This window comes from Lytechinus pictus, chromosome 13, assembly GCF_037042905.1.
Source record: "Lytechinus pictus isolate F3 Inbred chromosome 13, Lp3.0, whole genome shotgun sequence".
Lineage (NCBI taxonomy): Eukaryota > Metazoa > Echinodermata > Echinoidea > Temnopleuroida > Toxopneustidae > Lytechinus > Lytechinus pictus.
The window spans coordinates 26411029-26427411 of NC_087257.1; the positions used below are offsets into that span (position 1 = coordinate 26411029).

General features: G+C 38.0%; 2 protein-coding genes across 5 annotated transcripts in view; one reads left to right on the plus strand and one right to left on the minus strand.

The window, feature by feature from the left end:
* Positions 1-1996, plus strand: part of LOC129274258 (sushi, von Willebrand factor type A, EGF and pentraxin domain-containing protein 1-like) — a 45145-nt gene extending 43149 nt beyond the window's left edge. For 2 of the 4 annotated variants that reach the window (XR_010295459.1, XR_010295460.1), the window contains 2 exons: positions 310-1273; positions 1442-1996. Coding sequence is in view for 2 of the 4 variants with exons in the window: in XM_064108519.1 (XP_063964589.1) it covers positions 310-494 (185 nt within the window). In the remaining 2 variants the exon portion in view is untranslated. Of the gene's footprint in view, positions 1-309 lie in introns of all 4 variants that reach the window. The other 2 variants (XM_064108519.1, XM_064108520.1) reach the window with 1 other exon arrangement.
* On the minus strand, positions 1898-7023 carry LOC135156346 (uncharacterized). The gene is made up of 2 exons (XM_064108521.1): positions 6452-7023; positions 1898-4607 (listed from the first exon to the last, which is right to left on the minus strand). The coding sequence occupies exons 1-2, from the start codon at positions 6711-6713 to the stop codon at positions 3868-3870; spliced, it is 1002 nt and encodes a 333-aa protein (XP_063964591.1). The 5' UTR covers positions 6714-7023; the 3' UTR covers positions 1898-3867.
* Positions 7024-16383: the final 9360 nt, after the last annotated feature.

A 16383-nucleotide genomic window follows, 5' to 3' on the forward strand; every position in this document is an offset into this window, starting at 1 on the left:
GATTAGACACATTATTATAATATTTATTTAATAAAACATTTTATCATCGTGATTCATTATTTGAAAATGAGGACATTTTTGGAATTGTTTATATGATAAAAATATATGCAGATATTTTCACCATTATAGCCGCTTTTTGGGGGTTGGTCTTTTCACATTCCTCATATTACTTTTACATTGGGATTTGACTTATATATGTAGATCTATATTTTCATTCAATATTGGACCCTTATTTCATGTATTTCGTTCTTTACTTGCCCCGTGTCTCTATTAAAACTACATATTTTTCTTTTTCATTTTGCATTTCAGATATGTGTCCCAAGGGCCATTTTTCATCGACAGGATTGCTTCCCTGCATCAAATGCCCACGTGACACCTTTCAGCCAATGGCAGGGCAGACATCATGTTTCGACTGCACTAATGGTGCCATCACAGAACACACTGGAGCTATATCACAAAATCAGTGTATTTACGGGAAGAAAACAAATTTGTAATGAGATCAGAATAATATTCTTTTGGTCTACATGTATAAGCAGTTGATCTACTTTTACCACTTGGGCTACACCAATTTGGTCTCATTGCCGTTTTGTCTACTCTACAATTGGTCTAATAACCACTTAATCAATTCCTCATTTAGTTTAGTATCTGAATGGTCTAATTTCCACTTTGTCAACCTATTATGTTTTATTTATCAAATAAATAATAACCGATTCATAAAGAGTCCATCTAGCGATAGAGATTTTGTGAAGTTTCACCAAGAGAATGTTAGACGAAATGGATCTAGCCGAACTGGGAATAAGACAAAATGGTAAATGAGCTAAATGGCAATTCGACCAAAGAAAAAGTAGGCAAAACGGGTGTAGACCAACTGGTAATTTACCATGATATTTGCTTATATTTTGACGAGAATTTGATTTATGTTTTTATGACTCTGACAGGACATGTAGGATACACATGTATTTTACTCGTGTATGTTGATCGCTATTTGTTTGAAATGAAGTTTTTGTTGAATAAAAACAATACATGTGCCTATTAGTCAGAAGGAGTATAATGGGGAAGGCCACACCAACATCAAATCAATTTTATCGAAAATTTGCACGAACAAAACATTATTGTCCCATTTCTAAATATTCATGTTTTTTTTTCAAATTTCCATCTATTCAGCTAACAAGTTTCTTTTGTTGTAGATCTGGAACTGTTGTTTTTATTTCGGGTGACGTATCAAATAAAACATATTTTTCATTCAGGAAATTACGAAAATTAAAATGCCGTAGTTCTTCCCCATTATCTAATTAATGTTTGCATTCACACATTCAACAGGGGCAGCGGAACGGTTGTGGGGGGGGCTGACCATGCACAAAAATCACAATCAGATGGTCATTTTACGTTTTTTGTACATGGTTTTGGAGAAAAAAAACACCCAACCCACGTCCACCCCCAGGTCCCGCTGCCCCTGTTTAAATCAACATTTATCACTTATTGGCTCAGCTAGCATATAAAAAAATACCACATTTTATTATACCATTTAATGTGCCTGGTTTTCTGAAAACGCCACCACAACATATCAACTCTCTTCTATTTTGGGGATGTAATAGCGCACCCCCCCCCCCCCTCCCGAATAATTATACAATCGATATATTATTTGGCTAAAGGTTTACATGGACATTGGAATTGCAATTCAAAATTTCGAACGGGATTTCACTTTTTATTTGACCCCTCCCCTGCCTTGAACGATACATTTTGTGTATTTCAAGACTCTTGTCGAAATATTCCTTTGTCTAATGAACTGAACTTAAACTAAGACTATTCCTTCCGATATATATTATTTTCATTCATTGTATTACCTTCATTTGAAACTGACACAAAAATAATGTAATCGTAAAATGAATACAATATATTTCATATATAATGGTAATTTATTCATATACATTTTCTTGTATGAAAAATAGCGTTACATTTTTTTTATAACTTTTAATAAACACTATACTTCAATGCATTATGTTTGAATATATTTGTTTGACTGAGTAATTAAAATGAGTAATCAAGAAATATTTTGAATCTTACATAATACATAATAATATACATGCACACCTTTTTCTCTGCCCCTGTCTTTCCAAAAAGTCTGAAATTTGATTAGGTTGAAAAAAATATACGGTAACATTTCTGGCAACCTGGAGCTAGACTTTTCCGCTACAACTTTAATAGTTCACTTTACAACGCTTGATTGATTTTGGGTTTTACATTTGCATCGTGAAATCGGTCTTCCCGTAAAAAAACACGGTAATTTTAGACCATTGTGTCAAATATAAAAAAAGTCAAATATTGGGGGTAAGTTGTACAGAATTTTTTGAACGAGTACAATAATGAAAGAAAATTAAGGTCACTTGGGAAGAAGCAAACCCCATTTGGTATATCGATTTGGTACACTATCAGACTAACAGTCATTTGGGCCAATTGTCATGACGTCATGATTACATTGACCGGTCTGTAAGGATAGTTTTGTAATTATGTTCCTATACGAAATACACTAAATTTTATTTTTTTAACTGGGTGTGAAAAATCGATATTTTTTTTAGTAAATAGCCCCACATGCGCCTGCCCGCCTCAAGAAAGTTATCTGCAATATGTAAAGCATGTTCTTATCGTATTATTGGAATTGCAAAATGCTCTCGTTCATACATTTTAACATGTCGATGAACCAACCATTTCAGTTTAATTTATATAAGCATTTATTTTCTTTCCCCTGGCATTCCTTTTAAGATAACATTTCATAGAAATTAATTACAATACGAAATAATAAGAATATGAATACACACAAAAAAATTATTTGTACATAAGAAGGTGTAAAAAATAATTTTCGATTTCTTTATATCAAACAGTTCATTTAAGGTCTTGAATTTGTTTTACTCGAAAATTATACGCATTATGTATAGATATGCATAGCAAAACAAATATAGTCAAGTAAATGTGTAATAATAATAATAATAGCTGGATTTATAAAGCGCTTTTTGCCAGAGGATACAAAGCGCTGCTACTATTACCCCGGCTTTAGCTCGAGCTACCATCACCGGCGCTCAGTGCGTGCAAGGAATTACTCCTGCCGGGTACCCATTCACCTCACCTGGGTCGAGTGCAGCACAGTGTGGATACATTTCTTGCTGAAGGAAAACACGCCATGGCTACGATTCGAACCCACGACCCTCTGTTTCAAAGGCGAGAGTCAGAATGTAGAATGTAGGAATTGCATAATATCTAGACATATGGACCTTGATTCAGTGATACCTGTTGGTCTGTGTAGAGTGAGGCAAAACTATTCTTTTAAAGAAATTAAATTCGTGATTACATAATATAATATACAAGCTTTGTGTATTATGCCCAGTATGAATTCGATCGAATGATTCCCAGGGGACCGATTCATGAAATTTGTTGGCAACTTGGCACTGACAGGCTGACTTTCTCCGACAGTTATTATGATAACAGGCAGAAGCAAATGCCTCTCAGCCAATCAAAAAAAGGATTTCAAAGATATTGTCAGCGCGGACAACTTTCATGACACACCCCGGATCACTGTCAGCTAGCTAGACAATAATGTCCCTATGATTGGTATTGGTATTTATTTTCCATATCACAATGTTAAAAACAATACAAGGTAAATGCATGTACATAATAAAATCAAAAGTATAGTGAGATGGCTGGGTAAACCCACTGAGCTTTGTTAATATAACAAAACTGTTCTTCCCTGGGGTCCAGAGAATATGTAACAACAGTTACTGTACATAACATGACATAACAACAGTTTCTGTACATGACATAAAATTACATCGAATAACTCTCGCGTAGCTGAATCATTTGTAAACCTATTGTGGTTTAAACTCCTCTCTCATGTCCCAAGAACTCGGGATACTGGTCTTCTAAACTATCCGTGCTCATTGTGCTAATAGTGCTACTACGTTTACTATGAAAGCTACTGGACCTCATAGAGCGACGATGACCAGTTTTTCGGGAAATTGTTCTGTTTAACGATCTCGTCTCTTCTAGACTATCGACACTAAACGTGCTACTGCAGCAGCTGTCAATGCTGGATCTCCCAGTCGGAAACTCAAGAAAGTTGCTGCTACTGCTTTGCTCCTCAAGACTGTCCACACTAAAGATACTGCTCCTGTTTCCAACAGCTAGATAGCGGTCCTGTTTGTCCCCAAAGTTCTGTCTGCCGTTGGGCATTTCATAGTTATGGTAAAAGCTTTCAGAAAATCCTGATTTTACGCACGGTGGACGTTTTTCATCTGTGCGTCGTCTGATCATATCATCGAGAGGCAAGACATCCTCGAGGCTCAGACTTGGCACTCCAAGGGGCATCGCGGACTCCTTCCTCTGTTGATTTCCCTCTCCTTGTGGCTGTTCCCCATCCATACCTTTCACATCTTGACCATCTTTCTGCACTTCTGGGACTGTATGCTTTAGACGGTGACCCGGGGAGACTTGTATTACCGGATTTTCTTTAGAGTGGTCTTGAAGACAAACTTCTTTAACCGTGTGTCCGGTTTGCAGGGAATCAAGGTTCGAACCTGTGTTGGTGGTGGTGTCGTCGCACGTTTGCCGGAAGACACCTGTGTTTAAGACAAAATGTGAATAATTCATATGATAGATTGCCGATTTATGTTCATAATGAAATTAGCATTATACTGATCATGACATAGGCGTATACTTAAAACACCAACACTAACAGGTTCTCATTCCGCGTCCATATTTTGTTTAAAAAAAACTGTTGAAACATTGACCCAAACGTGAAGAGACATTCCTAGCCTGTATTTCAATCCTGATATTAGTGTTATTTGATTAAAATACCTTAAGTTTATATGTGCATCACTGGCGTAAATCCGGTCCGAGCAGTTGAGGGGATGATTATAGCATGGACCTGTGTAGTAGGTCCATGATTATAGCAATATATTGACCTGGAAATTAAAAATGTTGATGACACTCCCACACCAAGGGCTGTGTATAACATAATATACAGGGATATTTATAACCGTGTACATACTATCATCTCTCAGTTAAAGGCCTATATTTTTTTATCATGTTAATGTTGAAATGGATTTGTTGTGATATAAACGAATGGATTAAAGTTTATAGCAATATGCGAGCGAGCAATTTTCAGCAGATGAAAGACAGAACGATAACCAAATCATCTTTCAAGGGGTGTGAAATTATTCGATAAATGCAGCAAGTGAGCGTTATGAGCGAGCATTGAAAATGTTGTTTCAGTCGTTTAAAATGAAATGCATATAGTACGGAGGATGATACAGGTAACTTATCAATACCTTAAACCTTAGAAGAAAAGGAAAAATTAATATAAAAAGCAAATAAGGATTGAACGGTAAAGATTTTCTTCAATGAAACTCATTTTCTCACTGGTTAAAGATGAAATGAGAATTTAAAAATGGGATAATCATTATCGGGATTGAGGGTGCTTTATGAAATGATATTAGGCCATCACAGGTAACGATATAAACTTCAATAAAACATTGAAATAGCACAATAATGCAAATTAAATGATTTATTATGAATTGTTCTTTAATGATTTTTGTAATATGTATATAAATAAATGAATAAAAAATAAGTGAATGAATCAATATATTAAAAGGGAAAAATGCAGAGGGGAGAGATTTTGAATAATCGTAAGATTAAATTGGAAGAAGTTGCATCATTCGAAATTTTGAGCAAAATTCATATCTGAAATATTTATTAGATTGTTATGGAATTAATGTGATTTAAAGTCTCCTATAAACCATGGAGCTATTATAGCTCCATGTATAAACAGATGAAATTGTAAAGTGCTTGGGAAATATTGCTGCCCCTGCCTCTGTGTTTCATTAACGGCATTGATTTGGTCGTCAATGTCAACAGTAAATCCTCGTACACTTAACTTGAAGTATAGGGTATACCTATATTTTTGTACATAATCTCCCCCTTCCACAAAGATGTTTCGATATGACCCCCCCCCCCCCTCATTCACGCCAGTGTATTCAAAGGATGTTTTTTATTGGTTTATGATCAAACAATATTTAATAGTCATACTCTCATGACGCAGCGGGTATTATATAATCTTTGCATTAAGCTGAATATCGAGATTTGTCATGGCCAAATTGCAATTTAAGCACTTTGGCTGCATCTAAAGATGAATCCTCGGCGTTCCTCGCATTTAAAGTAGTATTAATCATTTGATGATTTTAAATAAAATCGTTTGTCTTGAAAAGTGGAATGATTGTACAATGATTGTACCCCCCCCCCCCCCTCTGAAAAGTATGGGGATAAAACACCCATCCCCCGGGAGTTTGCGCCAGTGATAAGAATATACTCGTACAATATAATATGGTCCTATATAAATTAAGGAAAATTCGAGGAATGCACTATAGCGTTTGTCTGAGTTTCAAAGAATCGCGTACATCCTTACCCCATTTCTTACAGAGATCTTTTCTCAGGTCGAACCGTCTTATCTTGATTAGAAGATCTGCAAGATAATCAATACATTCCTTGTTGATGACGTCTCGCCTGATGAAGACTTCGAACAGGTCCAGTCCAGAGCTGATTTCTTCTGATTCTCTCTCAGAACCGATCTCGTCCTTGGAAAGAAAGATCAGTTTATCAAGGTCTGCCTTGGTGAGGCCATCGTCAATTTCAAGTAGAAGAGAACGGAATGGACAAACCCTTGCCATGTTTCTGGTTTTGCCCTCCTCTCTATGAAGACACTGTCACATAATACTTGCAGCTAAAAGCTGTTTGCACACAATTGTTATCACAGCAAATCAATTTTCCTATTCTAGAGTAGACCTAGATTTACCGGTGGTTCCAAGGTGCTCCAGTCCAGAATACTTTCAAGTCAAGAAAACGTTATCTACCCCGTCATCAATTATGATGGCGAAGAAGATCACACTTGTTACTTAAAAAACGACAATATTATGATCACGTAGCCATGATAGCCATGCACAAGTACACACAATCTGCGTTGTAAATTCCTGACTAACTGGAGCTCGAAGTACACATATTTTACCGTTTGCCGTACAATAGGTCGTTAGTCACGAGACGTCGAGGGAACGCAGGTGCAGCAATATAGGTTGAAAGGGAACAATAATTTCATTGTGACGCCACTATTATTATTTTCTTATACTCGCCATTGTGTATAGTCAAGGGACCTGTCTGCAATGAATATCATAATATCATAATTTCCTTCAGCAAGGAATTCATCCACAGTGTGCTGAATTCACCCAGGTGAGGTAAATGGGTACCGGCAGGAAATAATTCCTCAAAAAGCTGTGTGCACCGAAAAGGTAGCCTAGCTTAGCCGGGTAATAATAGCAGGCCCCGCTGGGAGAACAGTTTTCGGAACTGAAGTGGCTACCCTGGGGAAATATACCTATATTATTATTATTATCATGATAATAGTTTTGTGAAGAGCAGATAAAACTCAAGGTTCCGTATTAAGTTTCTACTGTGAGAAATGAGAATCAGAAAAGAAAATATCAAATATCACATAATATCCATGTATTTGCCACTTTACAGGATCAACCAAGAAAATTGTTTAGCACCTACCCCTCCCCCTCCCCTTTACTCTGATATCTTGCAACAGCCTCTCTCATTTTTATTTTGATCTCAAGTTGAGATCATTCTCAACTATATAATTATAATTATAAGCCGTCATAGCTGATGGCATTTGAATACAAAGGTGGGTTATTTCACCTGGAATACTCCATGGGGTCATGGATCCCTTTCTCCGCCACGGTTGTCGGTCTTTTTCAGGAGTTTCGCAATTCTATGAGTAGTAGAGCGTGAAAGGGTATTCCCAACGGTAGACATGGTAGACAGGTTAATCATGTACCACTGTAGCATATCCGGGGCGTCTGTGTCTACGAAAAAAAAACAGTCACGCATAGGATAACTGTGTTGTCTACGATCGTGTCCGTATCGTAAAAAATAAATGATGCATGGTTAATGAATGATTATACAAATATTACACGTCACCAAGGGCATAAGAAGAAGTACATGCACGAGGTCTGTTTGGAACAGTACGTTCTAACACGGCAGAGGCACAGTGGTGGTACGAGGAAGTTTTAACTAGGGGAGGCAAATTAATGGTGGGCAAAAGAACATTTTGGTGAACAAAGGTGCACACGATATTCAGTGGCGGATCCAGGGGGTGGCGCAGGGGGCGCCCCCCCCCCCCTAATATTTGAGCGGCGCCGAAGGCGCCGCTCAAAAAAAAAAAAAAAAGTAAAAGAAAGAAAAGGCGCTGCTTGAAAAAATAAAAATAAAGGAAAGAAAGGAAAAGGCGCCGCTTAAAAAAATTATACACTGATATAATATTAGCAACAGTAAGGAAACACTATCCCCCAGCAAAGCACAATCATATCATCTTCCTTATCTTTTCTTTTAACTACCCTTTTCCCAACAACTTCGCCGGTTAAAAATAATAACTGGCGCCAATCAAGAATAATCAGCGCCATTTGGTTATAAATCGGCGCCAGTCGAGAAAAATCGGCACTGCCAGATTCTTAACCGGCGCCGATCAAGGATAATCTGCGCCACCTAAATCTAAATCGGCACCAGATAAAAATAATCGGCGCCATCTGCTTATAAATCGGCGCTGGTACAGAAAAATCGACGCTGCCTGAGACCTTAACCGGCGCCGATCAAGGATAATCAGCGCCACCTAAATCTAAATCGGGGCCGGACAAGAATAATCAGCACCATCTGGTTATAAATCGGCGCTGCCAGAGTCTTAACCGGCGCCGATCAAGAATAATCAGCTCCACCTAAATCTAAATCGGCGCCGGGCAAGAATAAACGGCGCCATCTGGTTATAAATCGGCGCTGCCTGAGTCTTAACCGGCGCCGATCAAGGATAATCAGCGCCACCTATATCTAAATCGGGGCTGGTCAAGAATAATCAGCGCCATCTGGTTATAAATCGGCGCTGCCTGAGTCTTAACCGGCGCCGATCAAGAATAATCAGCTCCACCTAAATCTAAATCGGCGCCGGACAAGAATAATCAGCACCACCTGGTTAAAAATCGGCGCCAGTCAAGAATAATCGGCGCCTCCTGGTTCTTAATCGGCGCCAGTCAATTAAGAATTGTCGCTGCCTGAATCTTACGTGACGTCGGTAAAAATAATCAGCACTACTTGTTTTAAATCGGCGCCGGTCAAGAATAATCAGCGTCCCCTGGTTCCAATAAATAGGCGCCGGTAGAATAATGAAGAAGGGCCTATTGCCAACCAAATCTAGGTCGGCGCCGGTCAAGAATGATCAGCGGCACCTGGTTATACATTTTATTGTTGAATGGTCATAACAAAGCTTATCGCATGCCCTTACAGAGTGGACTGGGGCGGGGCAGTTGCCCACAGAATGACAGATGCCATGAAATCTTTAATTTTATTTCAAAAATCCCAGAATCATACAAAAGCGTAAAGCAAATCCTTTAATTTTGATCTTATTTTCCAATGCTTTAATAAAAAGAAGGTCAGTCACTTTTCTTCTCTACACATTCCACATTGTGCCACCTCTATGGCCTTTAGTTTAAGAGAGCTACTATAGTGTTTTATGAAGATGATTTGATATTTTAGCCCAAAACTTTGCTAAAAACCCGTTGCTAGTACCGGGAGTGTATAATTACGCAACCAGTCGTATATTGAGATTGAGCTACACAACTCGTTCTTTATTTAAAATCGTGCTTAAATTATCCGCTTCTCAGATTGGAATATGAAAATTTTCAGCTCGCGCTTCACGCTCGCATCATTTCTGTAGCAAAACCCCATACTTTTCATGATTAAATAGGTGAATAGAATGTCCCTTTTTCAGGACTAAACGTCAAAAGAACTCCCGCTTCGATTTGCAATAATCTTTTGCTGGATATAATCTTGTTCTTTATTACAAACGTCCATTAAACTGTCATTTTTTTTTTTCAGATCGAATTTTTTTAAATTTTAAGCTCGCGCTTCGCGCTCGCATCTATTGTTTTTTTAGATACCCATCTTAATCATTGGTACCAAAAATGCATAGAATATCAAGCTTTCTGGTCAGAATATAAAGAAATTTCAGCTCGCCCTCGGCACTCGCATTTTCTGTGTAGTGAGATATGTATCCTCCTCATGAGTTACTACAAACAGTCCTAAACAGGTACCTTTTTCCTGTTTTCAGATCAGTATACTAAAAAAATTCAGCTCGCGCTTCGCGCTCGCATTAATTTGTTGGTTAGATATGTGTTTCTATCTCATGAGTCATATAAATATATATATATGCATATGTGTGTGTGTGTTTGTGTGAGTTTGTTTGTTTTGTGTGATATCGAGCGCCTTTGGAAAGTTGATTCATGATTTTGCCCCCCAAATCTTAAAAAAGGATCGACGCCCCTGTGTATATATATATACATATAGTAAAAAAAACTTGTATCTCTATTAATATACAAATGTATTGGCCTCATCGCAATAAAAGGGTTAATACACGAGATTTTGAAATCGCACATAACATGCATAATTTGTGTTACTTTTTGCTTGTTTCTTTCTTTAATAAGTTTTTCAATCTCTCTCTATATATGTTTTAGAAAGATTATATGTTTAAATTGATGTATATTTCTGTTATAATGAGATATGTTTAAGTGGACTTCAGGGAATGGTCGTACGCAGCAAGGGGGAAGGGGGGGCACATTCGCGATCTGCTGTTGTGAAAAACAATTTTTTTTTCCTTAACATTTCATGAAAACTATGAAACATGTGCAAATGTGAGATGTGCACCAAATTTTCGAGTCTTGCCCTCCCCCCCCCCGGAAATATTATCTGCGTGTGGTCATGCAAAATGGCATGACTGGAAATCCTACATTTTGAAAAGAGCATTTGACAGGGTCAGACTTTACCCCTTTTTCAACATTTTCTTTTATGGCGCCGGTGAAGTGCAAAAATATGTGCGCCGCTCGGCAGTGCGCCCCCCCCCCCCCTTTCGCCAAAAGCTGGATCCGCCTATGATATTGGTGTTGCCCGTTTCATAAAATCGAGCACAAAGTGTGAGCTTAAAATAAGTAACATTCAGCACTTTTATATATATATATATATATATATATACGTCTAACGCTCCCCCACCCCTCCTCGACAGCGGCTTTATCACGGCGGGCGGGGAAAATAGTTTTTGGTAAGGTCTGTTTAGCTCAGGAAAAGCACCGCCTCAACATTGCCGAGCTGGGGGAGGTTAGTTAACACAAAGACCACCGTGAAATAAACGCAAAAGACAAATAAAAGCTAACTTGGTCACTTGTTTATTATATCTAAAATTTATGCTTACACTTCCTTGGCTTCTCAAAAGTTGGTTTCCTCAAAACCCATTACCATGGTTTACTTTCTACTTTCTAGTATTACCCAAGATACACTGTAAATTATGAGCTCAACATACATGTACATTCACACAATCACTCAAACTGATAGTAAGGGAAAAGGTTAGGGTCAAGGAGAAAAGAAAGAGTTTTTATAGTTCGTGGGCCCTAAGTATTTAATGTCCTTCGTAATATTATAGGATTAAATGTTAATAGTTCTATTTATATAGGCTTTTTATATGAAGAAACTTGTCTACTTAGCTGATTTCTGGATTCTCTCTCTTGACGTTCCTCACTACGATGTGACAAATGTTTCCACTGTCGGTTCACTAGCTCCTTTTCCACAGGTTTCCACCAGGATCAACAAAAATTTGTTCATTCCTCTCTGTCACTTGGAACGCTTTAACTTGTTGCAGTTCGTTACTGAACTTATTATAGTCCGGGTTATAATTGAGCAAGGTGCCACAAGAAAAAGGAGAAATTTTCATATAGTGCTTCTAGACCAGTTTTTTACGCTGAATATGAATATATGAGGTAACCAGGCTGTATCCTGAAAATTAACCCGTGAGGGCGCTTTTTTCAAAATGGCCGCCAAATTTTCAGAACATTTGAATTTTCGTACATAGATTTTGACATAAATATTCCATTGCCACAAAATTAGTGTCATATGAAAGACAAATAAATGTTCTACAATTTGGTACTATTTATAGGGGATAAGTAGGTCATTTGGCTGAGATTTTAAGTAGAAAACTGCATTTTTTGTCATTTTTTCCCAAAAATTGAAAATTTTGCAAATACATGATTTTACATAATTCTGAGAAAAATTAATGAATTACCTTGAAATGTTCCAGAAAACTTTATTGACATACTATTATCATGTGGATGAAATTCCAACTCTGTATCATTCTTCTTAGCAAATTTATAAGGTATCAAACTTGAATACTTCAATTTCAGAAATGTCGCTTTTTGTATGCATTTCCATAGACTAATACGTATAACATGTACTGTACATGTATAATATGTATAATGAATAGTTTAATAAAATTTAAATGCAATTATCTCCGCTTTTTAACCACTTGGAGAGTTAAGAGTAGGCTTTTCTCTATCAGCTACATAAAACAAAATGTTGGCACATCGAGGCCTAACACTCTCATGGGGTGGGGGTGTCGAAGCCCCCCCCCCCCCCCCCCCACCCCCTTTGGCTATATCATGTTGTTGTATATTGTCTATTAATTGGAAAATCACTATTTTTTTAAGCACCCATCGAGGCAAAAGGCATTTCTGCTATACAGTACAGCCACTTTAATTACTTTGAAACCACTTGGAGAGGAAAAGAGTAAGCTTTGTCATGTTTGTTCTACCAGCTATATCAAAAGAAGTGGCACGTACATCGAAGCCAACCCCTCTCTGGGGGGGGGGGGCGCTGGGGAAGTCACCCCTCCCCCTTTTGCTTATTGCCAATGTATTTGGAAATTCACCATTTTGGACCCAACATTAAGGCAAAAAAGCGTTTGTGCTTATTAGTATTTTATTAATTTGAGAGAGTAGAGTTTGTTCTACCAGCTACATAAATAAGCGCTAGCACATCGAACCCTAGCCCTCTCAGGGGCTGTCTAAGTCACCCCCTCCTCTATATCATGTATGTTGCCTATTTATTGGAAATTTCACCATTTTGGATCACCCATTGAGGCATAAGGGCGTTTCTATATCATACAGCCAATTTTATTTTCTTGCAATTACTTTGAGAGAAAAGCGTAGGCTTTGCTCTATCAGCTACAAATTATTAAGAAGCGCTGGCACATCGAAAAATATCCCTCTCAGGGGCTGTCTAAGTCAACCCCTCCCCCTCTATATCATGTATATTGCCTATTTATTGGAAATTACACCATTTTGAATCACCCATTGAGGCAAAAGTGCGTTTCTACTATATAGCCAATTTCATTTTCTTGCAATGACTTGGAGAGGAAAGAGTAGGCTTTGCTCTATCAGCTGCATATAAACAAGTGCTGGCAAAGAAAAGCCTACCCCTTCCGGGATGCTGTAGAAATCACCCCATCCCTTTTGCATTATAGCATATTTATTGAAAAATTCACCATTTTGGAGCCCCCATTTAGGCAAAAAGGCGTTTCTGATATAAAGAAGTGCTGGCAAATAAAAGCCTACTCCCTTTAGGGGACTGTCGAAATTACCCCCCCCCCCTTGAAATTCACCATTTTGGAGCCTCCATTGAGGAAAAAAGGCGTTTCTGATATATAGTTCTGCCACTTTTAAATCCTTGAAACCATTTAGGGAGGAAAGAATAGGTTTTGCTTTATCAGCCACATATAAAGAAGTGCAGGCAAACAGCAGGAGGCTGTCGAAATCACCCATCCCTTTTGCATTATTGCCTATTTATTGAAAAAATCACCACTTTGGAGCCCCCATTGGGACAGATAGTCATTTCTGATTATGTTTCTGCCTTTTTTCACCCTTGAAAACTCTTGGAGAGAAAAAAAAGGCTTTGCTTTAACAGCTACATATAAAGACATGCTCGCAAATAAAAGCCTATCCCCATCAGAGGGCTGTTGAAATCACCCCACCCCTTTTTCATTATTGCTTATTTATTGGAAAATTCACCATTTTGGAGCCCCCATTGAGGCAAAAAGGCGGTTCTGATATATAGTTCTACCACTATTACCGCCTTGAAACTACTTGGAGAGGAAAGAGTAGGCTTTCCTCTAACAGCTACATATAAAGAAGTGGCTCTACTATATACATGTACCAGAAACACTTTTTTGCCTCAATGGGGCTCCAAAATGGCGAGTTTTCCAATGAATTGGAAAAAATCGTAAAAAAGGTGGGGTAACATCTATATAGTCCCCTGAAGTGGGTCAGGTTTCGATATGGCAGCAATTCGTTATATACAGTGCGTCCCAAAAAAAAACTATACACTTTTGAAATGGCTGCCAAATAAAAAATGTAGCACTTTGGGGGAAAAGACTTATAGATATGGAAAGCCAATAAAGCCAACTTTCAAATGACACCAAAAAGTTGGAAAACTATTCATGCTTGAGCGAGCACTGCCCACTGAAACAAAGGGTATGAAAATTAGGGTTGGCCGGAATTAGCCTTCCAATTTCTTTCATTTTTTTTTGTTTGGCACTTAAATGTTGAGGGTTATTTGGTGAATTAAAGATCATTTGTGATCAGTTTGTTGTTTGTGAAAATTTAATGCGTTATTAAATTGAAATTTAATGCATGAGTGATCATGAATTGCAATTTTTAGTGCAGCATTTTGTCTTTATCATGTGGATCTCAACAATGTGTTCATGAGAGTCAGGAGAAGAGGGGGTAATATGACTTAGGTAGGTGAAGTATGTTGATGGGATAAAGGTCAACAGAACATTTAAGCAACCCCTCTCTCCATCTCAACCCCCACCCCCCCCCCCACTTCTCTCCTGAGAGATTAAGCTCGGCTAGACTGGGCAGGAATTAGCCTTACAGTTTTTTGGAGTGGTTAGTCCTTTGGAACTTGCTAAGGTAAGGGTGTTAAGCTAAATTGATGAGTAAGATAAGTTTTGGGTTCTTAGGCAAATTTCACGAGTTACTAAATTAAAATTTAATGCATGAGTGAACCGGAGTTGTAATTTTAGTGTAGCATATTCATCTTGTGGACCTCAGAAGTGTGTTCGTGAGAGTCAGAGTAATGTGATGGTACCTGTTACAAGCAAGAGGGCGAGATATGCTAAGACTTTGTTAAAAGGGCATTCCTCTTCTTTTTGTCCTTTTTACAAATTAATAGTCAAATGTACCATCCCTTCTCCACCTCCATTTCCCAGCCCCCCCTCTCTCTCTCTCTGTCTCTTTTCCTGGATTGTAGCCTATTCAAAACTTAACTGCCAAGTGACCGGTGGCTGATGGTCATTTTTTTTATTGAATCATTACCAAGAAATTTAATGATTATGATGATTAATGAAATAATTAATTGAAAAAAAATGAATGTTTGATTGATCACATTGCACATTGAATGAGTTGATTTACTAATAAATTGTTGATTCAATGATTGATAGGAAAAAGTTGATGCCCCAATTCAGAATTTATCATTAAATCGACATTCTGCTCTGGACTTCACGCATACATGACAATAGCCATCAGTCTCACAACAGGAGGGGAGGATGGGAAAGAGGGAGGGGGAGGGTGGGAAAGAGGGAGGGGGCGGGGACTCAATGTTCTGTTGACCCTTATTCCATCAACCTGCTTCTCCCACTTAAATCCTATCTCACCCCCCTATCCTCCAGACTCCCATGAACACACTGCTGAGATCCACATGATAAAGTTGAAATGCTGCCAAAAAAAAGAGATCCAAATGATAAAGTTGAAATGCTGCCCCAAAAGTATAATTTATGCTCACTAATGCATTAAAGTTCAATTTAATAATTTATGAAATTTGCTTATGCAACCAAAACTGGTCATGGTTGATCATTAATTTATCACAACGCCCTTAACTTTGCAAGTTTAAAAGGATTTGCCTCTTAAAAACTGACACAAATTGGAAGGCTAATTCCAGCCCACCGTAATTTTCATACCCTTTGTTTCAGTGGGCAGTGCTCGCTCAAGCATGAATAGTTTTCTAACTTTTTGGTGTCATTTGAAAGTTGACTTTATTGGCTTTCCATATATGTAAGTTTTTTTCAGCAAAGTGCTCCATTTATTATTTGGCAGCCATTTCAAAAGTGTATAGTTTTTTTTGGGACGCACTGTATAGCTGAAAGATGGGAACCTACTCTTTCCTCTCCAAGTGGTTTCAAGAAAATGAAATTGGGTGTTTTATACAGCAGAAGTGCATATCGCCTCAATGGGGGCTCAAAAATTGTGAATTTTCAAATAATTAGGCAATAATGCAAGAGGGGTGGGGTGATTTGACAGCCGCCAAGATAGGTAAGCTTCAATGTGCCAGCACTTCTTTGTAGAGCAAACCATATTCTTTCCTCCTTAATTGGTTTCAAGGCAGTAAAAGTGGCAGAACTTTATATCAGAGATGTCTTTTTAC

What these genes read in the sequence shown, in the direction of transcription:
- LOC135156346 (XM_064108521.1), bottom strand. Translation starts at nt 6,713, where the DNA reads ATGGCAAGGGTTTGTCCATTCCGTTCTCTTCTACTTGAAATTGACGAT. An exon ending in AGATCTCTGTAAGAAATGGG is followed by an intron (nt 4,608 to 6,451) that starts GTAAGGATGTAC and finishes TCTTAAACACAG; the next exon opens with GTGTCTTCCGGCAAACGTGC.